The following is a 26901-nucleotide window of genomic DNA, read 5'->3' on the forward strand; positions in this document are numbered from 1 at the left end:
TTTCTGCTTCTTATGACTCTTGCATCTTGTGTATGAAACATTTTCTGCCGTGCTTTTCTGACAAACAACACACAAACAACAAGTCTTCTTATTTATTCGGCTGCAGTAGTAGGACCCAAGAAGATGCTTACTTAAACATCCTTAATTGGCAGTAATTAATGGACTTGCATGGTGGTATCTAAAAAAAAACAAAACAAAAAAAAAAAAAACACTTTACATTTAGTGTAAATCCACAATTTTCTCTCTAACCTTTAAAAGTCCAAGAGGTGTGCCACAGATCTGACCTCATCCTCACGCTATTAAGAAACAATGTAAACACATTAATAGACTGTGCTACTTTGTGACCCTTTGAGCGTCACAAGGTTGAAGGGTTAAATGTCTCCCAGTGACTCATTTCCTGTCAGTGAGGCTGAAGATGAAGGGACTCAGCAGCTGTTCACCATGGCTAAACAGGGAGGTATTGTGGGGCAGAGGAGATCAGATGCACTGATGCAAAACGGATTCTGCTTGGAGAGAGGTTGTTGCGATGATACCATCGTCACAGAACTCATTATGTGTGACTGCTGGCTGACAGCCTAACGAGACAGGAGCAAAAAAACAGGATGTGATGTCACAGAGCAATCATAGTCCAGAAACACTTGTGTTTCCAGGATGTTGATGAAAAGATTTTTCACACAGAAAAATGACATCTTCTGCTTTTTTCTTTTTTTAGTAGACATGCTGCACACTGCAGCCAACATCTGGTAAGGAGTTGAAAAGCTTGTTTACTTCTATTCAGTGCTATGGCTCTGGCCTTCCACAGGTGTATATATATACATATATATATATATATATGAGCAGCAGCAAGACCCCCCAGGACAGATCATAGATGGCATAAATGGTAGCACGTATGATAACAATTAAATGAAAAACAGCATGAAAACAAGGAGCTGAGGTAGTGGTGGGCTCCAGAGAGCCTTGGAGAGGCAGTTAATGGCCCGTTTATAGCTGCCACATTGATTGCTTTGCATGCAAACAGAGAAGTCGCCCCAGTACTGTACCCTTTATACAAGCACTGAGGGTGTAAGTACTTGTTGCACTACGATAGGAGTCACACTCCAAAAAACGTCATATCTCCACTAGTATACGAGAAGTCAAAACCGCAAGCAAATAAGCTGAGTTTTTCCAAGAAAATGCTGTTTTCAAACTTTTGCAACATCTCCTGCTGTACATTCTGTCAGTCTCTGAGCTTCTGTGCTGATACTTCATTAAAGTGGCTGTAAAAACCAACAAGACTGTAAACTCATGTCTCCAGCCCAGCTGTGGCAACAGTGGCGCCCATGTGAGGTTACAACTTAATCAAACAACAACAAAGCGTGCCTTCCACCAGCGTCATATTTGTCGACCAGCACCGTTCACAAGGGCAGGAACGGGAAGCACACGAGCCATAAAGCAGGTTAAACAGCCAGCCCGGTAGGAGACTCGCCAACAGGGTGTACAGAATCAGCATGAGGCATGAGCTATGATCAGTATTTTTCTGTGTTCACACAAACACAAAATCACATTTTAACAGCTATCCACCATAGTCAGAATTTTGGAAATGGAAATAGAAATATTTAGTTGTGAGGTGATGAAAAGTGCTCTGTATGAAAAAGGTCCAAACTGAAGGAGGAAAGAAGTACCTTTTTAAATTAAGCCAGCTTATTTTGAAAATTTAGTCTTCGTCTATCCATCTGGGAGGAGAGGGTGAGACGAATCTCTTTTTCTGCTGCAAAACACATGAAAGTGAAATCACATGTAACCAGCTAAATAGCTTTCCTGTCAAAATCATTCACTTGTCCTCTCCTATCTTTCCACACAGCCTTTCTGTCTCAACCCCCTGCTGTTTCAAACACTTCACTAATAACTGACAGATCAGCAATTTGGCTGTGCTTTAATTATGTGCCCAAATTATGTCTCACGCGCATGAATCTTGACTTTTAGTGCAGCACCAACTTTTGCTTTGCTTGAACAAGCAGCGCAGTTTCAGGAAGACAATGAGCAGTTGTCTCACTTTGTTTTTCTCCGTTCGCAGTCTTTTAATTAGGCTACATCTAGGTTATTTTCTGTGTCAGACTGTACAGACTCCCATCTCCAACCAGCTCTAAACATAAATACTAAAAATACATCATGCTGTAATATCCTGTCAATACCACGCCAGTGACATAAACTTTAATGAGACGAGAACAGATGTTGGCTATTTTGATCTCAATGCAACATTCTCTCACTACTCTCTCTCTCTCTCTGTGTAGCACAGACTAAGTGTGTGTCAGATCCTGTAATGGCAGAAGTTAAGTGTCTCCTAAATTAATGTTTTAATGTAGTTACAAGCAAGAAGCTTAAATGCATGTCTGTGTAATGTATATGCATGAGCCTTTAAGTAAGGAATGTGTATACTTGGTTTAATGAACTGCGTCAGCTTGGAGAGATTCTATACTCAGGTAGGTGATCAGCTACCTTAAATACTTTTTAGATCCATAATTGCAACATTGGTTTTGTGGATTTATGTGTTTGTTTAATCTCAAAGCATTTTTTTACTCTGCAGTTTCCCGCCATACGTCATGGGAAGATAATTTAGGTTCAAAATTAACATGTGTTCAATATGTCAAGAATCCTTTAATGCATTGTATCTCGTCTTGTTTTCTATCACGGGTCTTAAACTACCAGCACATGTGCTGATATTTTAATGAGAGTTTGGATCTGCATCTCTATCAAAAATTTCTTTTCACATCCATCCAAATATTTCTGTTTAGTTATCATTTAATTTTTAATTCCATAATTTGCAAGTGTAGTTAGGAACAACAGTACTAAATAAAGTTCTGTTTGTTATTTTGTTTATATGAGATGTATGAAAATGTACAATGTGTTAGTGCAAATATTTACATATACATAGAAACATAAGTTAATCAAAGATCATTGACTTTTAAACCGTGGATAAATTAAGTATGGTTTAAAGACTTTTAGTAATAGAATGCTGTGCAAAAGTTTTGAGCCACCCCTCATTTCTTTATATAGCATGTATAAAATTTCTTATATCACCACGCAGCTCCAAAATCCAGTCCAATAAAAAATGACTAGAGGCCTTTTCTCAAAAGCTGCTTGCATTGATCATAATTAGTGACACATTTAAAAAATGTTTGGCAAATTACAGTTAAAATTATGAGCCTGTGGGCTCTCACATGCTGGGTCATAAGTATTGTGTTTGCTTCAATTAGCAGTACATTTCAAAAAATCAACAGAAGAGAAAATGATCTCATGCCACAGATTTTGTGAAACAGTTTCCTGCTTACTAATTATAAACAATGCCAAGCGATATCATAGAGAAGAATAGCAACCCCAGTAAAAACAGTAGAATCTGTGAGCCTTCTATTGTTTAACGTTCTATGATTGCACCAGCCACCCACTGGACTCAAGGTATCCATGATGTGAAAAACGTAAGAAGTAAGCACAGACTAAAGAAGTCAGAGAGTCACATCACTCATTCAAGTTACAAGCTGGGAGCACTGACAGCTCTTGTAGTAGGTGGTACATTAGACAAGTCTAAGGCTGGTTAATTGCACCACTGTGAAGTGCATCAGTGTAGCTCCATCTCCCATGAAGTATATAGAGGCTGATATAAGTGTATGTCGTACTGACAGTGATGAAGTGTTGCTTAGATTGATAATACTTTATGTTGATACAGCGAAATGAGAAAACAAACTGGGTGCATGTTTTCAGATCTTTCTGCACAGTACTGGATGCACAAAATGGCAATTTTTTATATAAAGTTTAACCCTGAAGACTGACTCTTTTAACATTTTGATTATTTCTCTGTACAATTTACAGAACTACTAAACTGAAATGACTCAACAATTAAGGTTTAAAGACCCAAAAGCTCACAGTAAGGAGCTGATTAAGAAATTGTTTACAAGGACTTTAAGCAGCAAATACGTGATTTTGTGTAAGCTGCATAGTATTGTTTGAATTCAGTTCAGGACGTGCTCCCCACTCTAGCTCCATGTTACTTCATTTCAAATTTTGATGGCATATTATTCTGAATAAATAAAGAGAAATTCCACATTGATATGATAGCATCTCACATTTGTTGCAGATTTGTCAGATGCACATAAATGATGTAGCTCTCCCATCCCAAAGATGCTCTGTTGGATTCAGATCTGGTGAGTGAGGAGGCCATTTGAGTACAGTGAACTCACTGTCATGTTCAAGAAAGCAGTTTGAAATGATTTGAGTTTTTTGACATAGTGTTTTATCCTGCTGGAAGGAGCCCTCGGAAAATGGGTACACTGTGGTCAGCAACAATATTCAGGTAGGCTGTGGTCAGCAACAATGCCCAGTTGGTACTAAACAGCCAAGAAAAGAGTGCCAAAAAAAAAAAAGAATCCCCCAAACAATTACACCACCAACAGCCCAAACTATTGATACAAGGCAGGATTGATCCATGCTTTTTTGTCGTCTGAGTCAAATCCTGAGCCTACCATCCAAATGTCCTGCAGAAATCAATACTCTGACTCTAGCTTCGGTTTCCTGTTATTAGCTGACAGGAGTGGCCCCCAGTTGTCTTCTGCTGCTGTAGCCTATTTGCCCGAGGATTTAATATGTTGTGCATATCTCGCCGCTAACAAGTGGTTGTTTGAATTACTGTTGCCGTCCTCTCAGCTCAAGGCAGTCTGGCCATTCTCCTCTGACCTCTGGCATCAACAAGGCATTTTCACCTAGAGAATATTTTCTCTTTTTTGGATGATTCTCTGAGATCATCTTTCTTCCTCAGTCTGATGCTCCTTTTCAACTTCAGCTGGTCTTCTTGAACATATTTACATGCCTAAATTCATTTGCTGTTGCTGCCCAATGACTGGCTGATTAGATATTTGCATTAAACCTTATGCTTGTAAAGTGGCCAGAGTGTATAAGTGTTGTATTTGAATTATTTCACATACAGGACAGCAATGTTAATCTTGTGTGGGGAAAAAATAGCACTTACTACAATCACTTAGCACATAATACTTTATTTTTGGAAAGGTCTGGAGAAGCAAAGTGAATAATAACACTGAGTAGGTTATTTGAGAAGGAAAGAGCCTAAGTGATATGGACCTCCTGGGCCTGAGCTGGGACATGGGGTCAAGCCCCCACGTCAGCAAGCATTTGTCCAGCTGAAGAGACTGAATACCAGCTCCAGTGCTGCTGGACTGCAGCAGAGCCGGTGCTGTGGCTTTACTACATGAAGAAAGCAGATAACGTTTTGTTTGTTTGTGTTTGGGTGTGGAATGTACTGTCACTGTTTTCGGTATGTGTTCTCAGATTACACATAGAAAAGAAATCGCCCCATCATTTAAGGGTGTCACTATCTTGCGTGCGACCCACTCGACTCATCACACAGCAACACTGATGATCATATTTCTTTGTCACTGAAAAGCAGCTTGTTTGTATGCAATGGAGTGTGTGTCTCTCTTGTCTTATATTGCATCTGAAAAATGACTGAGGCAGTCGGATAGCAAAAGAACACTGTATCTTATCAACTTTGAATTTAAAATAGGAACATGCTGTGCTGTTGTGACCGTCTAGTCATTATCACGTTTACTTGATTGTGGTGTTCACTGATCTTGGTAGTGTGTTTAATTAACACTATTGCATTACGGCTACAAATCTTTCTTTAATTTTACATAATTCAGATCAAAACAGGATGCCTGGTGATTTTTGTCCCAGCTCTATTGTGCAGAGTTGACTTTCATTTTGATTGATTGTCTGAGTTTGCTGATCATAGGCAGATCTGAGCAAAGGCTGAGCTTGCCTTCACTTTCAGGATGTTTTTTCTCACTAAAACCTGACTTACAAACACATTTGAAGTATAAAGTGATTAAAAGGCAGACACAGATTTGCAAAACCTTTTTTTTTTTTTTGTTTCATCTCAACCAATGTAATTGTCACTTTAAAGCCTTTATCCTACAGACATGGTGTGCATACAATAAGGCAGGTGATTCAAATAAGTGTGACTCAAGGTTAAATGGTTAATAAAGTTAACAAATCTTTGCCAGAGAGATTAAATTCTTCTTAAGATGACTTTGAAGCCTTTTCCTTGACAACTTTTATTTGCCTCCACTGTTTTGCTTCCACAGACTCAAGAATACTATGATGACAGTGAAAAAAAATAGAAGTTTTCTAAAAGATTTTGCCCCTTGAAGCAGTTTGTTGAACTTTATGACACACGGAATATTCTTCAGATATGGTTTACAGTTCCTTTTTAAGAAAAGTAGGAGCACGCACTCCTATTTTATGCAGAACACTACACAGCTATCAAAACATTGCTGCAAACATGAGGCAAACGAGTTACAGCCATAGCATCAAAGATTTTAATAACGGTCTCTTACTTGTGATGCAGCACACTGCTACAACGGTGTTAGACACAATGCTTGTGTAAGTGTATATTTGCATGTGTATTGTTTATCTGTCTATGTTCTGTAGTTTAAAAAAAAAATGGCTACAATACCCAGAATGCCTGGCTTTTGATGATTTCCATTGTTGTTGCCGTGTTAAATGTGTGTAGGGGGCCACGAAAGTGTCACTACCATTCTGTGTTGTTCATAAAGTAGAACTAAAACTATATTCTGCCTCCTTGCTTTAGCATGGTGAATGAGGAACTACACGATATTCTGAGCCAGTGAGTGAATGATAGCATGGAGATCTTGCAGTTGTTCTGGATTTTGTTTGGGATTTGCAGTAAGATTTGACTGGGAATCTGGGGAAGAATTGGGCTCAGTGGCAGGTCTGAATCTCGAAAAGAGCTGTCCTTCAATGCGCTGGCAAGAAGGTGGGATATACAACACACTGGTCATTTATCATGTACGTAGATCCAGATGCTTTGTCAATATTTTGAAAGCTATTGAAGCTTTTTGTATTTCAAGGAGGAACACTGTATTTAAAAGACATAAATTCTAGCCTCATCAATTTGAGGAAGAGGCATGAATAGACAAATTTGCTACTGAAATGTGACAGAGAGCACAAAACTCAATTTAAAGAAACTGAAGTTCTAACGATGAGGGACAAACCTGTGTTTAGTGTGATAAACAAGAGACTATATTACCTGCTACTGGGCACCACCTTTGTTTCAACCTGACAAAGGTAATCTGCAGATTGTGCAGAAGGAGGTCACAACAACACAGGAAAGTCACGCCAGGTGGCACAATCACTGTACAAGCACTAACCCTGCCATAGACGAAAGTGCCAGCAAGGCAAAGCCATCAGTCCAAGCACAGAGTCGTTATTTATAGGAAAAAATCATCAAATTGGCCTCAAACTGGCTGGTTCACAAATCTGCCCATACGAGAACAGACTGTCAACATTAAGATGGACACTGGTGCTGACGCTAATGTGCTATCACGGACTATTGCAGGTTGTGTTTGAGGGCCTAGGTGAGTTTCCTGGTGTGAATCAGACCTGTGCAAACATAAGCATCCCAGCAGTTGTGTGCTGCCACCAGAAAATACCATTTTCACTCATGGATAGGCGGAAAGAGACATTCAGCACCTAAAAAAGAGGAGTCTGATACACAACGTCACAAAGTCAGCAATGGGTTACCAGCCTGGACATGTGTGCAAAAAGGTCCACATCAGCTGTGCTTGGACCCAAAAGACATGAACAAAGTCATGCAGAGCCAGCACGTTTGCATACATCACAATCCTCAGTAAGAAAGAGGGATACTCGCAAGTAAAGGTAGAAGAAACATGTCGACGTGTGCATTCAACACACTATAGGGAAGGTACCAGTCCACCAGGCTACTCTTTGGAATACACTTTCATCTGCAAAGCTCCTTATGAGCAGAGGTCTGTGGTCCAGAGCTACGCTCACACCAGTGGTCCCTTCAAATTCACAGATGAGCAGACAGGCACAGCAGAAATGGTGCTTCAACAAAACAGCTTTGGTGCTTGCTCTTCAGAGAGGTAGGTATGCATTAAAGTATGCATGGGAACAGTCAACATATGGCAGCCATTGATATTTGTGAGAGTCCGAGAGGAACCAAGATCCTGTAACATCATTACACAAGCGGGAGCGTGTTGTAGAATAAAATAGTTGAGATCTGACAGAACAACGAAGTACAGGGATATCCCTGAGGAAACCATAGACTTGGACAGTGCCGTGGAACAAGAAGAGGAATTGTCAGAACCAGGAGACACCTGAAATAGAAATGATGAAAAATGAAATGAAAGTTTCTCGGAGGAAGAACTCACAAATGCAAGAACTCAAAGCATACTGCATTAGCTGGAGAAATGAGACCACCCAAGACTGCAGGTCTATGTTCAACACCGGTATAGTACGGTACTATAACCTTTATCATTACTTTTTAAGTAATGATAAGAAGTTGAGGGTGAGGTGATGTTACGATTGTTTGCAAGATCAATAATTGTCATAATTGCAATTGTCAAATCTAATGCTAAATTAGGCTTAAAACTAATAGTGTTGCCAGTCTTCAGAATTGAGGGTGTAGCTAAGATGGGTTGCTACAAGGACTACAGTACCAAGATTGCCTGGGCAGTGACATAGCGTGGGTAGCACTATTGTTGCTGTTTTTACTTTGTAATGTGGCAGTTTCCACCAGTGTAAGTGCTCTTCTGTGTTGTTCATCAAAAAGATGCAAAACAAGATCACGCCTCCTGTTTTCATTTGTAATCACTTTGTTTGCATCATAAATAAGGTGCAATACGTTATGATCAAATATGTTCAACTTAATTTTAATAGGAGAGATCATATGGAAGAATTGCAGATGATTTATTTGGGATACCAAGTTCTCTTAAACTGGCAATTAGACTCCAATGACCAACCACAGCTGAACAGAATCCCAGCTGTCTTATGAATCAGGGCAGGACTGCTTGGAGTCTAGACGCTGGTGGTGGTGAAGATGATGGAGGCTTGGGTGGAGCTCTCAGTGACCAGGATGAGGTGGAAATGGGCAGTATGTGGGTGGAACAAATGAGAGTCAGAAAGGCAGAATTGCAGAAGAGCATTGAGATTTAAAGTCCACAGAATGTAATGGAGAAGGCAGGCAAGAAAATAATTGGACTATTGCATTGGTGTCATCGCTGAGTTTGACAGCGTGGGAAAATGGAAGCAATGTAAAGAATAGACTAGCAGCTGAACACCCAGGAAAGCAGGCGGATGAGTGATTACAGATCTTCCTTATTGAACTTGTGTATAAGCTTCATTAGATATTAAAGAAAAGGGTCATCTGTCCTTTTAGAGTTAATCAGAGATTTGGAGAGCATGGCAGGTTCTCCCTTATTCTCCCACACTTGATTCTTCATTTTAAGGCTGAAGTAGCATGATTGTTTTTTCAGCATATTAAATTTGAAATGTGTTTTAAATTATTTAAGCTGTTCTCTGTCTTCCTTCTTTGTTTTTACAGCTGCAATTGTATCTTTAAGCTTTGACTGACAGAGTGGAATATTTTCTTTTTCTGTATGCAAAGTTGTTATCCAGTCCTTAGACAGTTTCATTTTGTGTGTGTCTTTTTTGTCTGTTTTTTATATATTATAACTTGGACAGGTTAGGTGCAACCTTCAAGAGTGTATTTACAGTACACACCTCTTTAGAAGATGTATATTAGTTTATTAACAGTGAGAAGAGAAAGTGTTATGTTCTGCACACTCACAGTCATTTACAGTAGCACATTTGGGTGCAAAATATGCTTGAAGCATTTGGCCAATCAAAAGAAAACAAAAGTGTCCCTAAAGTATATGCTATGAATAGCTTTTTGCTGGTATGTAGTTTTGCATTGTTTGCAAAGAGATGTCCCACCACTTGCCACAATTTATATGAATTTATTCCTGTTGTGTCTAGCTACAACATGTTCTTTGGAGCTGTGGAGTACTATGGATACTGCTGAATTTGAGTTTTACCCCTTTTTTTGTCGGTTTAAACACGCTTATTATTCAACTTCTTGGTGTCCAGTATATAACAAAAGTGTAAAACATTTTTGTCACTTGCACTAAAGGTCAATACCAACTATCTGGGTTTTCGTTCTGAAAAAAAGTTGAATTAACCTGTCAAGAGTTTTAAATCCTGTAAAACCTTTAAAACCTGTACATTGTAACATATTTATTTATTATTTACTAATTACTATTTATTCTTTTTAAAAGTATTTTGCCTTATTGAGACATCTGGAAGATTGCCTTAAGCACTATCGGCTAAGGCGAGGACTAACTACATTGCAATTTTAGCAAATCATTTATTTGGTACCACATGGGAGGATATTATCAACATAAAACAGGCTTGATGGAAGAATTACACAAGAAAACTGCAAATGAACAACTGAACTCTTTGTGTCTTTTACTTGGAATACAGCTGTCATTAAAAACTAAAGTTAGGCACATTGTAGCATGGGTGGTTCTTTTGGGAATTTTGTTTCTTTTGATGTGAGCCTTAACAAATTAAAGAATCTGTAGCTTTTGGCAGGTTTTGTTTTGGATATATTTTTCAACTGGAGGTAAGAACTGCTTGTTCACACCCCCTGATAGGACTCATGTGATGACAACAGATGTGCTATAGATAATTTGGCAGTTAAAACAGTGTGTTTATAAATATAGCTGGTTTTAGGCACAAACCAGTCGGCTTAGGTTTAGGGAAAGGTTGTGTTGTCAGTTAACCAAACATTTATTAATTTAAATTTAACTTCAATAGTTATTTTAAGGTTATAATAGGTTACTGTCATGGTTAAATCACAAAATGCTGACTTTTCATCTGTTGTCTACTGCATCTGAGTACCTTCTTTGCCCTTCATGGTAATAAAAAAGGCCACAAACCAAAATTTATTGGTCATGTAATAAATATATTCTATTTATCACAAGTTTTCCTGGAGCTTTAACCCCTTTAGATTTTATCCTCATCTCGCTGCACATGAGACGAAGGTGAAATTGTTCCAGAAACCTCTCCTCGCCTTCTGCTACTTTCTTTGCCCCATCATAATTACCGTGGCCCTTAGGGGCCTTTGTCACTTGAACATAAATACATTTATTTTATTCTGGGGCAATTCTGGAAATGACTCATGCTGCCTCGCACAAGGCCACTGGAAATAAAAGGTAACTATGGGCAATCATAAGCTGATTGCACTAAAAACATATGGGGTTGATTTTTTTATGGGAGAAAATCACCACTGATATTGTCTCTTGAGTCTCACAGTCAATTTAACTATTTTAAATTCTTTGACCTCTTCCACTTACCCATGACGTTACATCCTTTCGGGAAATTGTTATTGTTTCTTATCTTCTGCACTGTTGTTGAGGGTCAGCTCAATTCCCCTGTAAACTTTTTCCAAGCCCTCTGGACAGAAAGCAAAGCCAAGGATGAGGAGGAAAGTAATCAGGGAGCAAAGTGCTTCACTAAAGCGAAGTCATTCAGTTAATGGGATTTTCCCTGTGTTGTCGGTACAGAAAAGATACCTCGCTATCGATCTCTGTCACTCACCTCTGATGAGTGCTGATCAAAAACCTATTTAAAACCTGCCATCTCTTATTGTCTGTCTGGACAGAAGAATGGAGGAGGAGGCGTTAGTGGAGATAAGACAAAAGAAAGGAAAATAATAATTAAAAAAAAAAAATTAAGGTGCCAAGACAACAAAAGAGCTCTGGTGGAAAAGTAAGTGAAAGAGAAGGGAATAGAGGAGTACTCAAGTTGCAGCTCGGATGCTTTCATCTGTCACATCTTAGATGTTTCAAATCTATTCAAAGCAATTGACTGGAGTGCGTTGATTGGCAGCCACTTCACTGGTCCCCAATATAAATAGAGATGTAGTGCTACTCAGTTTTACTTGATGGGTTATACAGTCATATAATTCTCTAACTTAATTCAATATACAGCAAAAATCTGACCTTACAGCCAGACACGGTCAAGTTAAAAAAGTACACCCACTATCAAGCTATCAAGCTATAATAAAAATAATATATATCAGGTCCTGTACAGGTTCTACAATTATTTAAACATGTCGTCCACAGACGAACAAGAACACATGACAAATTACGCTGGTTGTGTCATCATTTATTTAACAAGATTAAGCCAAAATGCATAAAATGTGTGGATAATTAAGTACACCCCAGTGTCAGTTGCTTGTAGAAACCGTTTTATCAGCAATAACTTGAAGTAATTGTTTTCTGTTTGACTTTATTAGTCTCTCATATCATTCTGGAGGAATTCTGGTCTTTTGTTTTTTGTTGGGTTTTTTTACAATGTTGTATCAGGTCATTGTGGTTTGTGGTTTTATTTATGCAAAGCTCTATAAAAGTCCCACCACAGCATTTCAATCATGCTTAGGTCTAGACTTTGAAAGAGCCATTAAAACATATTGATTCTTTTCTTTTTCAGCCGTTCTGTTGGAGGTTTACTGCTGTTCTTGGGATCGTTGTCCTGTTGTGTGACACAATTTAGGTCGAAGCTTTAGCTGTCAAACAGATAGTTTCACTTTTGACTATTGAATACTTTGGTACATAGAAACGCTCAAGGCCCCCAGGCTAAATCATCACCCCTCCACCAATATATCTGATAGGCTATGGAGTGTTTCTGCTGATATATTATGTTTGGTTTTTACCCAATGTGGTTCAGTGCATCATGATTAAACATCTGACTCTCATCCATTCCAGAAGTCTTATAGTTGGGAATTTGCTTGGGGTGAATATGCTGGGATGTCCATTACTTTTTTGTTTTGTTTTCAACATTCGAATAATCTTTCTCACTTTAAAATGATGGACTCCAAATTGCTTGGAAATTCCCTCATAACATTTCCCAGATTTATAGGTACTGACAACTGCTTCTTTAGGATCGTTGCTGAGGTTTTTTCCTGCTTGGCATTGTGTTAAAACACACCTGATTGCTCCAGACCAGCAAACTGCTTTTGTAAACACTTCCTAATGATCAGTTAATCAAGTGCATTTGATTACAGCAGCACCTGACTGTTACTTAACCTCTTAATTCATATGGAAGCAATAAGGGTGTACATAATATTTCACACACTGGCATAATTTTCTCAAATAAATAATGGCACGGTGTAATATGTTGTATTATTGTATATCTCAGGTTTATTTGACTAATTTTAAGACCTGTTATGGACCAGATGTTTTGTTTATTATGTCCTTATACATACATTTTAGAACTGAAAGAGGTTGGACTTTTTTACATCTTTGTGTATATATTATATTTTGACTATAGTTGCTGATGAAACTGTTAAGCTACATCAAAATCAATATGCAGCTCACTGATACAGACTATCATAACATGTTATGATAGTTTTACTCAGTTCCATTACTGCAAGTATAGAGGACTGCAACAAGTGTGTAATAAATAATTAGAGGTATATCTTAATGACTCCATCATATTTCAACACATTTTTTAAAACACAATGGTGAATGGATGAGAAAGTGGATCAGTTTTTTGCTAATATTAGACTTTCACTGATCAGTGTTTACAAAGACATATACATGCTCATGGAGGAACAAAAAATTACTTATGCAAAACAATTGTCCAGGTAGGATTGTATGCCTATATCAAAGTGCAATATCCAAAGCAGAAAACCCAAAGAGCCTCCAACCTTCATAGCAGCTTTAAGATACTTAATATCCTTGAAGTATCTGGAGTGAACTCTGTTGACCTGATGTACCCTGTATTCGGATGTATTCTGTTTCCCTTCCAGGACTGGCTGACTAAGTTTGGGTACCTCCCACCATCCGATCCCGTGACTGGCCAGCTTCAGACCAAGGAGGCCCTGACCACGGCTATCAAAGCCATGCAGAAGTTTGGAGGGCTAAAAGAGACTGGAGTGTTGGGTATGAGGCTGTGTTTGTTTGAAGCGGCTGTGTGAAATCTGTCACATTTGCTGGATGGAGGCAGCATGCACTGAATAACTAATGACATCCTGTAATGCAATCCAATCAAGAAAACCACAGACTATAGCCACTGAATTTTCCATATAGTTGAATCAGCACCTCTCTGATGCAATCAAACTCCTTTCTCTCTCCCTTCTCTCTCTTTCTCTCTCTATTTGTTTTTAGACCAAGCCACCCTGGGCCTAATGAAAACACCCAGATGTTCTCTCCCAGATGTGTCTGAAGCTGAGGGCACATTGGGGCGCAGGAAACGAAGCCTGACTCCTCAGAATAAATGGAATAAGAGACATTTGTCCTGGAGGTAAGGGTCATCAAAATATGAGGTCTAGTATTTTGATAGCACGTTATTATTATAGCGATACAGAGGTACAATGCACACATCCATACATTGACGGGCGACCCAGTGTTTAGTATTAGGCTACATTAGGGAAAAAACATTTTCTTCCATCTATGCATCTTTTGATAGATTACAGAACTCTTCCACTATCTGGAAGTCTTCTATACTTTAGATTAAATTTAGTTGAAGGCACATTCATTTTGTAAAACATTCTTATTAGAGACCTTGAACCAACATCAAACAAGCCTGTCCTCTCAGAAGATGCACACATATTCCTCAGGATTCGTCATGAGATGTTTAAATTAAAGTGTTTTCTCAGTATTGCACCAAGATACCACAAGTTAATGTAAAAATTGTATATACAGTCACTAAACCCACTAAGAGAACATTAAATGGTCTAACCGTGTAGTGCTACTCTAATTAAATGAGTTTTCCATTGAAAATCTGTCTTATAGCTGACTGTAGTTCATTTTTTCTTAATTTTAATGGATTTAAATGTGATCAGGAGTCATTGCAAATTAATTAATTAGTTAAAACCACAGAAATTTCAGAACCAAACTGTAGGGAATCCAAACTTACCACCTTATTTGTACTCAGTTGGAACCACTTTTGCCTTCAGAATTGGCCAAATTCTTCACCTTATAGATTAAACAAGGTGCTGGAAATATTCCTAAGGATTTTAGTCCATACTGACATGATCCATGATGGACATCTCCTGTTCCACCACATCTAAGAGGTGCTCTAATAGATTGTATTCAAAAGGCCTCCAGGGTCACCAGATCTCAAACTCAATGTCATGTTCAAGAAACTGGTGTGAGATGATCTGGGCTGTGTGACAGGAAGTAGAGTGGGCGATCTACCTAACAGAATGTTGGTGGTTTTATCCCTGGCTCCTTCAACCTGCATGTTGAAGTATCCTTGGCCAAGATAGTGAGTTTCCACCGCTGCATACATTTGAGTGTGAGTGTTTGAATATTTGATTAGGTTAGGTTAAGTTTAAATACATTGAGTTGCTGCAGTGTGATTTGTTAATTATGTGATAAAGTGGCTGGTCAGTGTATAATGGCTGTACTTTTTTTCAAAATAACAAGGAAACCAAAGTATATTTAGAAATGGAAATGTTAGTAGCCAAAAGTGTATGCTTCAAACTACTCTGAACACTTGATTTCCTAAGTTATGTGTTTACCTCATCATGGTCATCGCTTGAGGCATACCAAACCTTTGCGCTCCGACTACTCTAGAATTAAGCTCAATAAGTCCCCCTTTAACTGGTGCTAAATTCAGTCGTTCCCTGTGTTGTCATGAATTATGAGGTTTTATAAAGTAGTGTATTTAGGTAAACAGGAAACAGAAAATTGTTTGAAGTTGCCAGCCAACAACAGTGGATAATGCCCTACAGAAAAGAATCTGTAGTTTAAATTGTGATGCTTTTTTTGTGTTGAGTCCGAAAGGTATTGAAGTGGTTTCTAATAATGTTTTGAAACATAATGAACGTGACCAATGTAGCCTTTTGATTTTTTTATAATGTTGTAAATAAGAGCAAATCTTAAGTCAAAAACCCTATGAGTGACTTTCACTGAATTACTAGCAGCAGTGGGACCTTACTTGGATGGCTATGGATGGGAGAAGTGATGAGCTATGTTGGTTTCAGTCAACAGAAATACTTCAAATGCTTTGAGGACAGTGTTGGGAAGGTTACTTTTAAAATGTATTCCACTACAGAATACTGAATACATGCCCCAAAATGTATTCTGTAACGTATTCCGTTACGTTACTCAATGAGAGTAACCTATTCTGAATACTTTGGAATACTTAATATATTATCATGCTGTTTACAACTACATGAATGTCCTATTGCTGTGATTTATTACTGTTACTGAAGGTACGTAGTACGAAACGTAGTAAAGGGACCTCTGGCTAATACGTCGGGTTCGTGTCGGGCTGGTAGCCGAAAACTAGCTTTACTTTGTTGTCTGGGTCAACTTTGCTTGCTGGAGACAGAGAGGCGTTGAAAGGCTGCTCCAACAGAACTTATTTTTCCGGAGGAAAACACGAACACACTGTACAGTTGAGTCTTAATAGCTTACTTACAAATGGGCTCGTCAGGCACTCTTCTTGGCTGCTGTGGTTATTATTATATTTACATGCTTCCAGCTCCCGTTTTTGCTCCGTGACAGCTCGGACTTTTCCTTTCTCTCCCTCCCTCGCTCACAGACACATAACGGGTATGGTAGTCCATTCTCCCTGCAGCACGGACTACACTGCCCATCAGGCTACATGCTTTAGAGCTATGCCTGTAGCATTCTGCCTTTTAGCTTAGCACAACAACAACAACAAAAAAGCGCTCTCTCACCCAGGAAACACGCAGAGAGAGAGCGCGTCACCCTGTAACCATGGCAACCGTAACGCTGCCGCCTGGAACAACAGAACGTAGCTGTCAAACAAACCCAAACAGTCCTGACCTGCGACAATATGAAACAGGGAAGTACCGCCGTGTATTCCATTTATTTCAACAAAGTAACTGTATTCTGAATACCACCTTTTTAAACGGTAACTGTAACGGAATACAGTTACTCATATTTTGTATTCTGAATACGTAACGGCGGTACATGTATTCCGTTACTCCCCAACACTGTTTGAGGATAACAGTAACCATTGACCTGCTGTCATGGTCCTGTGTCTTTGACTCAGTGTTGAGTTTGGACTTTCAATGTCTGTTATTTAACATTTTCAGTTAGACTCTTATTTTGCTATTGTTGTGCAGTTTGAGTTTTGTTGTTTTCAGGCTTTAGTTTTAGTTATGTGGGTTATGTTCACAGTTTGTATTCAGTTTCTTGTTTTATTTGTTTCCCCCATGGTCCCTGTGTCTTATTGTCAAGTCTCCCTTTCTATATTAGGTGTTTCTTTGTCTTATTACATCCTCTTTTATTTTGGTAACTGTGTCTTGTGTGTTGTTTCTGTTTTGCTTTTTTTGGATTAGTTTCAGCTGTGTATCATTACCGTGGTGTGTCCCATATTTGTGAATCCATTTGGAGCCTAACTTTGCCTTTGTTCTTTGTTATGTTGTATTGTTTGGATGTGTGTGTTCTGTTGGTAGGGTTTTGGAATTCTTCAGCCTCAGTAAAGCTTTGCTTTTTGTTCACTTTAAGTTCATCTTGAAGTCTGCATTGTGGGTCCCAAATCAATGCAATACAATTCATAACACCTCCCATCAGAGTCTTGCTAGGGTTCTTGCAAACCACCCAGTAAATAAACAATAACCCTAGAACTGGTAAAGAAAGCAAAGAGGAGAGTATTTCTTCAGGCTGCCTTTGAATAAAGTTGGTCTGGTCATCTGTGACCATGCGAGGAACCAGAGAATACTATTAGACCGTGTAGGAGGAAGCAGTGAAACATATGGTCGGTCTGTGATTTACCCACACTATCAGCGTTCATTCAACATTGAGCTGCCATAATCTCTTGTGTGGGCCAGTGTGTGTGCAGAATATGAAATACACACATGAAATTTGAAACACAGAAAGCCAACACCCAAGCATGGACAAAATACAGTATATGCACATACTCACAGGTGTATGTGCATGTCTCTCTCCTGGTGGGCTTTAGCTGTCTTTGCCTCTTCTTTGCACCTCTGCCAATCAAACATCAGCTCACTCTACTCAGAAATAAGACAGCCTCGACTTCAGTCCAGTAAAACACCTTTGTATTCACAGCAGTCAGACTTGTAGAACAGTGCACAGGAACACATGTGGATTGTGTGCTGGCTTCAGATCCACAGAGATTTTGTTAAGGTGTAGATTTTCAGTAATTTACCATAACAAAGTATTGAAATTCTGCATAAACTGGCCTCTATTGGGTGCTTTCGGTTGAAGCTGTAATGCTTGCACAGAAATATCCCTTCTGCTTGGTTTAGAAAATTGTTTTGTTTTTTTATCACATTATTTGTTGCACCTCTGCTTCATTAGATTTTATGAGTGAATAACAGAATGTGTGACTATCAACCAATGGGTTAGATGTAATGTGACAGCCATCTAAAATGTTTATTTGCCAAAAGCAGTTAGATTAAAGAAAGAATAATATTTATATATCTGAAATTTACATGTTGCAGCAAACATTAATTTGAATTATTTCATCATGCAGTGAGAATGTCACTGTGTATGGGTGAATTCTTTATTGATGTTACGTTAATCTGAGCAGAGCAAACAAAAAAATGCTAACCACACAGATGACTAAAAATAAAGAGGATAAATATACACATTGCTCACAAGAAGTCAAAATAACCGCAAAGAAGAACATCGTGTTTTTGGCAAAGTGGTTCTTCTTACATATTCCATTTCAACAAAGCAAGAAGAAAGTAAAGGTGAAGATATCTGAAGGGAAAATATAAATAATTTAAAAAAATCTGATCATTAAATAAAACATACAGCTTTGGAGTTTAAGGGACTTCAAACAATGAGTTGAAACAAAACAGTGCAATTACAAAATAAAAGTGATAATATTGCATAATATTTTAGAAAATGTTCCTTTGGCTTACCTCAGTGACTCAAAATTATATGGTTCATTGTACAGCTACCTCAGGAGAAAGCTTAAATTAGCATGTACTCACACCAGGCACGGCTATACCCCCTCACCACTGTCCTGCTGGCCTGTGCTCGCACTGCACTTAGTAATCAGCAGGATCAGTTTGTCCCCGCAGCTCAGCTCCTCTCTCATACTCACATTTTGTGGTTTATTTTATGAAGCACTGGTCCATCTCACATATTTGTCATTAACAATAGCCAGTACTGTGGTGTATGGATGAAATAGTGGTGTCACTTCATGGCAAGGTCCTAGATTTGAATCCAGTCTGCAGCCTTGGAATATGGGAGGAAGTGGGGACGCAGGGGAGAATATGCAAAGGCATGCAGGGGATTAAGTTAATTGTAATTGGCTGTTTCTACCTGTGACAATCTGTAACCTTGGCAAGGTGTACCATGACAGCTGGGGTGGGCTCCAGTCGCCCCCTCAATTAGATAAGTAGAATAAAATGGATGGATGGTCTTGATAAAGAGATTTTTACCCAGGCAGCTGTAGGTTAGGGTTCAGTAGTGGTCAGGGAACCGTTCACTTAACACCAGGAGACAGCACCCAGCGATCACAGTACTCAAACGAACCCTCTTGAGGGGTCCAAAGCTGTCACACTGAACAGATAGGCTGGTGTGAGTACCTCCTTAAGCCACAAATAACTTTGTTGCTGATGGCTGGTCGTTATTGGGCATTCCGTGATCTAGTTACCTAGGTAACCTTCTAATTTATTTACAACCAGGTTATATGTTAGTCAACAGTATCCTGCCCAGGATACGGGATCCTTATTCTTTAGTCACTCAATGCTGATTCAGTTTTCTTCTCTCTGTCTCTCTTTTTTAAAGGGTCTCTAGTTGCCACATTGCTGTGATTTTTTTTTTTTTTTTTTTTTTTCCTGTGTGGATGTAGCTTTTTTGTTAAATTAAATTAAAAGTGATTCACAATATAGTAAAGTTTGCCATATTTAATGCACAGTTACCGTACTTGCATTAAGACTGTAATGGTTCAGTTTTGTCTTTGTCATACAATGTGCAAAAGCAAGAAGTAACTGCTTGTAATATCAACAGAACATCAATAAATAAATATTATTATTATCATTATTATTATTATTATTATTATTATTACTAATAATATTGCTGATATACAAACAGTAAAAATCAACATACAGAAAGAAATGGTTTTGATAAATGGTTATAGCTTTTAAGTTCCACGACTGAGATATGTCTAGGAGTTGCATGCGCTGCAAAATCATAAGCTTGGTTAACAATGATTATGCAGTATCTGTTTCTACTGAAGACTATATTAATATTAATCACATCCTTTCAGGTTTTAATGAAGGAATCACGGTTAATGCTTAAACAGAACTATGATTTTTCTACTGGTGTTCATAGAGACATACACGTTCATTATACGCAGCATTTCATTTGTGACTCTTTCGGGGTCCCTCATCAAGCGAAGCTCTTCACCGTTATATATGGACTCTTTAATTAAAACGTCACATTAAGTTACAGTGAGAAGCAGAGACTCGCCCACTCGCTCCTGATTTAGCTCACCTCAGCACATTGACGGCATCTGATTGACTGGCACTTCACAGTCTCCCCTGCTTGTTCACACACGTCATTCACATCATTATGTTCTGGAAATGTGCTAGGAGTAGGTGATGAGAGGTGGGTGTCAGATACTTCATGCAAAGGAATAAAGATAAGGGGCTAGGCTATTTATTTTAGCCTCTTAGAATTAAAGAATGCATTTTTCCACAATAGAAATGAGTAAGTGATTTTGGCTATGTTTTTTTTTTTCCTTTGAGAGCCTCTTTGCTAAGCTTGAGCCCTTAATCCCAATTTAACTCCTGCTTACCTCTTTCCTTTTTCTGTTGCACACACGCCGACACACCACGCTTCACTCAACCAAGTATGTTATAGACATCAACGGCCTAGTTGTGTAACAGCTCACTGTTAGCTCATTATCTCATATTGTTAGCCCATTATCACAGCAGACAGCCAGGCAGTCATTAGCAGTCCCACTGATAACTCAAACAGATAGGTGTAGCGAGCTGAGCAGAGCTGAGAAAAAAAAAAATGGGGAGGATGATGAGAATAACAAAGAAGAGAAGAGGCAAACATGAAGAGCAAGATTGCATCTTTTTTACCCCCTCTACATCCATTAAATCATGGAGCTAGATTTTATTGGATTGCAAAGTCACCAACTCCCATCCATCTCTTTAGACTTGCACTGTCATCTTTCTAATCAAGTAAATGAACAGAGTACAAGAACGAGCGGCGTAGGAGCCCGAACACAGCCTTAATGACCACGAAAATGAATGTAGGTCCACAATGGCATCATTCTCTTTACATATTGCGATGTATCATCATTATATTTATGTCCTCTTAGGGTACAGCCATACTAATTTGTTTTAGTTTTAAAATGTGTAACTTTTTATACATTTACGCCTAGCATCCAAATAGAGACTTTTAGAAACAGTGCTGATCTAGTGAAGATGCTGGCACCCACATTCACTTTTCCTTAATGGGTCTCATAGCTAAAATACGCTGATTATGCTCACGTACTTTTACTGATTTTCCTCTTCCTTCGGGGTGATCAGTTTCCCATTGCTAGCCTTCCTCTGCCAGTAGATAATCTCACCCTATTTGCTTTGCTATGACTCCTAACCTACATTTTCCATGATGCCCAATCAAGCAAACCAACATCTGGTCAACCAGTCATCTGCTTTCTTGCACCAGCATACCCAGTGCATGTGAATGATCTTGTGATATGCACTTTATAGAGACAGAGATTATTCCTGACAGTGTGCTAAAACACTAGTCTGGACAGAACTTGTTTCAGTCTTAAAGCAGTGTTTTTAAAAGATAGACAAAAGATAAAGATGTGGTTGGATTTTAGTTTCGAAATATTAAAGAAAAGGACAGGGTTTGCTTTCACTAACATTACAAGCATTGGAAAGCTCCATTTTTTTAGGTCACAAGAAAAAAAAAAAAACAAGAAATCTGCCTGTATAATGCTACTGTTCATCCTTAGTACTCATTATAAGAATGAAAAAAACCCCAAAAGAAATTCCAAACAGTGGTGGCACTGGAGGAAAGTGCCAAAGATGCAAGAAATACAGGTCTGGAGCAGGTCAGTAGGTCACCACCCGGTAACCTGTGGTTGCTAGGGAAAAATGTTTATTCCATGACTGGTTGATGAGTCCTTACTGGAGATTGCTGGCAGTCACTGTCAAATCGACTGCTAAAAGCAGCAGACTCGCAGACCTAGAGACTGGTCACTGACCTCCTGGCAACCACCGGTTGCTAGAAACCAGAAAAACATATCAGGAAATTATTAAAATAATGACATACAATCTGTTAGGTGGAATTTTAAGGCTCTTTAAACTTCTTTAGCAATTTTAAGCTTCCTTAAAGATGTCTGAACTGATCGCATGAACATCCAAGACAATTTTTTCTTCTCACACAGATCACCCATACCACAATTCACACATAGACTCTACTATAATAAATCTCAATTTAAAACAAAGTTTTTTTGTTTTTGGTGTTTGAACAAACACAGATTTACACTGCTGGACGGAATGAATGCCATCAGTAATAAACTGTATTCTCAGCCCAGGCAGAATGCACCTTGCATTTATCTTATATATACATATATGAGAAATGCCTGTATTATACTGTAGAGCACACATGCCTCCCAGAACAAATGAATCAATAAAATTCTATTTTTATTGCACCTGTCATACGGGTTAGCACAGTTCAAAGTGCTTCACTGTTGAATGGTCACAGGACACAAGACGCACAAACCAAAGAATGAAATAAAAAATAGATTGAAAAGATAAATATGGAAATGACAAAGAATAAAAACAGGATTAAAAGCATCAGTAATAATGATGATTATAGAAAAGAGTTTGATCAAATGTAGACTAAAAGCTGGTTAAAAGAGACTGAAAGAAATCACAACACTGAACGCTATAACCTGCCATAATTCTGGCACTGCGAAGTTCTCTGAAATCGTTTCCCTCTCCTGGCATTTGAGGCCACTAACCTGTGAAATTGCTTGGTAGATCCTTAAGAATAACTATAACACCGTTATCCTATTAGGGACCCAGATTTCACATCAGCATCGTAGAGTCGGTGACTGCAATAAACAGGAAAGAAAGAGAATGAGAAAAGAGGGAGATGCAGACTGAAAGGGGGAGAGACCGATATTTTTGGAAGAGGGTAGACTCACGCAGAGCCTTTTAATTTAGTGACTTTCATCTTCAGCCTAAATGACGTGACGTGTGTGTGTGTGTGTGTGTGTGTGTGTGTGTGTGTGTGTGTGTGTGTGTGTGTGTGTGTGTGTGTGTGTGTGTGTGTGTGTGTGTGTGTGTGTGTGTGTGTGTGTAAGAGATATGTATCTGAGAATTTTTTGGTTTAATACAGTCTGAGTCTGTGTGTGGAATATTTTCCCGTTTTTGTGAGTGTGTGTCTCAGTGTTTGAGCTACATTATACATGTGTGCATCTACAAATGCATATGAATCACCTTCTGCTATATGAGCTTTCAATTTGCAGGGTAATCAGCTTATGTCTACGGAGGGTAGTGGAGCACAGGAGGTGAATATTAGGTGTGTGTGCCTGTGTGTTTGCGTGCACATGTACTTTTTAGCATCACTTTTGATGTCAGCTCATGTCTCTGTGGAGCAGCAAAACCACAGGAGGTAAAAGCCTGCTGAGAGGCTGAAGGCGGGGGACAGCAAAAGAGTGTTAGAGGTTTCTTCATCTTTTTCTCTCCCTCTCTCTGCATTTTGCCATCACGCTCTACTTTCCTCCCTGCCTGTCCTCAACTGAGTCATCACTCTGTGTTTTTGCCTGCAAAGGTCTTTAAGAAATATGTGGAAATTAAAAGTCAAACAGGTGAAATGTAATAAGTGTGTGTGTGTGTGTGTGTGTGTGTGTGTGTGTGTGTGTGTGTGTGTGTGTGTGTGTGTGTGTGTGTGTGTACGGGTTCGTACTATCCTGGTGGGGACCAAAATCTGACATTTACTATACTGGTGGGGACTTTCTGCACAGTGGGGACCAAAATCCAGGTCCCCTCGGGGTTGAAAGCAATTTTCACACTCAAAATGTGGTTTTAGTGTCAGGGTTACAATTAGGTTATGGTTAGGTTTAGGGTAAGGGTTAGGGTTAGGCATTCATTTTTGATGGTTAGGGTTAGGGTAAGGGGCTAGGGAAAGCATTATGTCAATGGGATGTCCCCACGAGGATAGCAAACCAGACATGTGTGTGTGTGTGTGTGTGTGTGTGTGTGCGTGCACACCTGCCTGTATCAGCTTAGGTTAACACACACAGCATGGACACAAATACACACCTCCCTGCACAAAGTCAAGTTTGCTCTTACTCATTTGTCAAATGAAGGTCCAAATTATGCCATGGAATTAACCTAGTCATGAAAATTAACTCAACTTAATCAGCCTTCTGTCCATCCAACAAATTTCAAAGCCTTAATCAGGGATTCCTAATTTGTTGCAATAAGCACAATGTGCTCCTTCTGGTCCCAATTCCTTTATCTTCTTCCACCACTGTAGAGACTTAAAAGTCCACAGTCCAGTAATCCGGAAACTTCCAATAACCTGTGGCTTATGTGGAATTATCAAAAAGGAGGAGGTGTGATCAAAAGGTTCAGGGAATCAGCCTCTAAAAATCAACAACCTAACCTGATTTTCCATCCATTTTTGTATTTTTTAAGATCTTTTTTTTCCCCCCTCCACCGTTGTCACCATGGCTGTTATTTTACAATCTTTTCTAGTGTATCAACACTTTGATCCAGGGACACGAGAGTAATCGGGACAGTCAGTCAGATTTTTGATGGGCCGGTTCACGTTCTCCTCTCTTTTGGGCCAGTTGGGTGGGGAAAAATTATTTTGACAATTACTTTATTTTCTACACAATTTCAATTCTTCTAGCAGTGCAACCCCTGTATCGCAGTTGATCAGATGAGTTCTACCATCTGAGAGATTTCTCTCCTCCCAAATATTTGAGTTGCTTGGGCCTATTGAATTAAGCATCAGTCAGTGATTAAAGAGAGTAAAAAGTGGTCAGGGGAAGCTGAAACAAACAAGGGTGTTGGAGTAAGATGTTGCCAAATGTGCTAAGTTAACTAGCCTGTTTACCAGAGGACAGACCCCAGTTGCAAGGTTATTAGGTTATTAGCCTAGTTTAGGCTAATAAGTTCAACAGGTAACCAACGAATCAGCAATATTAAGAGGAAAACATTGTTTTAAGGTCCCAGTATGATCTGTGTAATATTGCATAACAACTTTTAATGGCATGTTTTTGTAGCATCAGAGCTGCTGACATACTCGCACAATGCTTCTGATCCCAATAAAAAGAGGCCATGAGTAAGGGGACAGTCTTTACAGAATTAAGTCATTTAGTTATTTAAGTCATTTATTCTAGTGTAAAATATAACACAGCGAGAACAGACATGATTGATTCTAAATCGCATCAAGACATTCAGAATATATCCACATAATGGTAGGTAGCCTAATTTTAGCCTATTAAGACAAATTGCCTATATTGTGCAGCACAAATGAACTGTAAACTATTATAATAGAAATTGTTATAAAAAAAAACCATTTAAATTCCTCCACTATGGGAAAAAGAAATGGGCCAGGCTTTGGCCATGAAACTCCCAGGTTAAAAAGGGGCAGTACCCCGCACCTGCTGTAGTCCAACTTATTTTTAATTTACCGCTAGTGGACAAAGTCCAAAAAATAAAATTTAAGTTACTGTATGTGCTAATGTCTGTTTATAAAAAAAAAAAAAAAAAAAAAAAAAAAAAAAAACCTCCGTCACTTTCAATGTGCTTTGTGCAGGCACGCAATGGCAGGTTGGAATGCAGTTGTAGTTGTTTCTGCTGAATGTTCTTCCTCAGACGCCTCAGGATGCTACGTGAGAAAGCGTTGACAGTCTCTCCCTGTGGCCAGCAATTCACTGTGCGCAACCGATGAGCACGCTCCTGGTCTCCACATTTGACACACTGCCTTCTGGCTTGGAAACTGTGGACTCTTCAACAGAAAATTGCTGCAAACTGCTTGATTTTAGCCACAGACCCAGCTGTCATCACTGGAGATGATCCTCCACGTGAAATCTGAGCCAGTTGATACAGAAGTTGCTGTTTGTGCACATACTTGTAGTGAAATCGCGGGACGTGCAATGTGGGTGGTCAGAGCAGGGCTTGCAGAGGGTACTGTATGTCTGGACGTACACAAGTATTTTTGTAAAACAGAGATTTTCCACTTAATTTTGAAGAGCTGTCAATAGGTGACAATATAACCTAACTGGAATTTGCCAATCAGACACAATAACAAACAATACATGGAACTAAAGAGTTGTTACATACGTATTCTAGTCTAACGTTGTACAAAGAAAAACAATAAATTGCTCAGCAAAAACTACATCTGGAAGATGGCAGCTAGTACAGCTGATAAGAAAGAGTTGGATATGGAAGTATTTTGCATTTGAGGTGGGGGTAACTAAGGTATGAAAATTGATTTGCAAAAGGCAATATACAAATGATGTTACTGTGTTTTTTGGACTAACTGATAAAAATATTCCAATTTAGTGAAGCACTTAGAAGACCGCCATCCAGATGTGTTTAAAGAATTCAAGTTGACTAAGTATCCGTTCTCAGAAACAACATTCAAAATATTTTCCTTCTCACGTTATCCTTCAATGTTTGCTACAGCTGGCACTGCCGTTGTGAAATCAACATTTTAACCACTGGATAAAATGTTTCCAGTCTCAATCATTTAAATTTCACTCTTTCAACAAAATATAATGTTAACAATTAAAGTAATTGTCTTGCCATCATGTCAATGACTTTTTAATAAAGGAGTTTATGTTTGAGTACATGGGAAATGATCATTTTGTTTTGGTATTGAATTGGATATGAAGATTGATGTAACTCTACTGTGTACTGTGACCAGCTACTAAATGTCTGGCAGCGTGACATCTGTAGTCTGAACATGCCAGGAAAGATTACCTTATTAACATTTGGTTCATCTCCTGTTAATGGTAAAGTTTTTGATTATCATTATTATTCTCTGAACGTTTTGAGGATCTAGCAAGTTCCTCAAAGGG

At 38.8% G+C, this 26901-nt stretch overlaps 1 protein-coding gene across 1 annotated transcript in view; it reads left to right on the forward strand.

Moving 5' to 3' along the window:
- LOC116316899 (matrix metalloproteinase-17-like) overlaps positions 1-26901 on the forward strand; it is an 89081-nt gene that overhangs the window by 18733 nt on the left and 43447 nt on the right. The window contains exons 2-3 of the mRNA XM_031735547.2: positions 13682-13814; positions 14040-14175. Of these exons, the coding sequence (XP_031591407.2) occupies positions 13682-13814; positions 14040-14175 (269 nt within the window). The remainder of the gene's footprint in view (positions 1-13681; positions 13815-14039; positions 14176-26901) is intronic.

This window comes from Oreochromis aureus, linkage group 7 (assembly GCF_013358895.1).
Source record: "Oreochromis aureus strain Israel breed Guangdong linkage group 7, ZZ_aureus, whole genome shotgun sequence".
Classification (NCBI taxonomy): domain Eukaryota; kingdom Metazoa; phylum Chordata; class Actinopteri; order Cichliformes; family Cichlidae; genus Oreochromis; species Oreochromis aureus.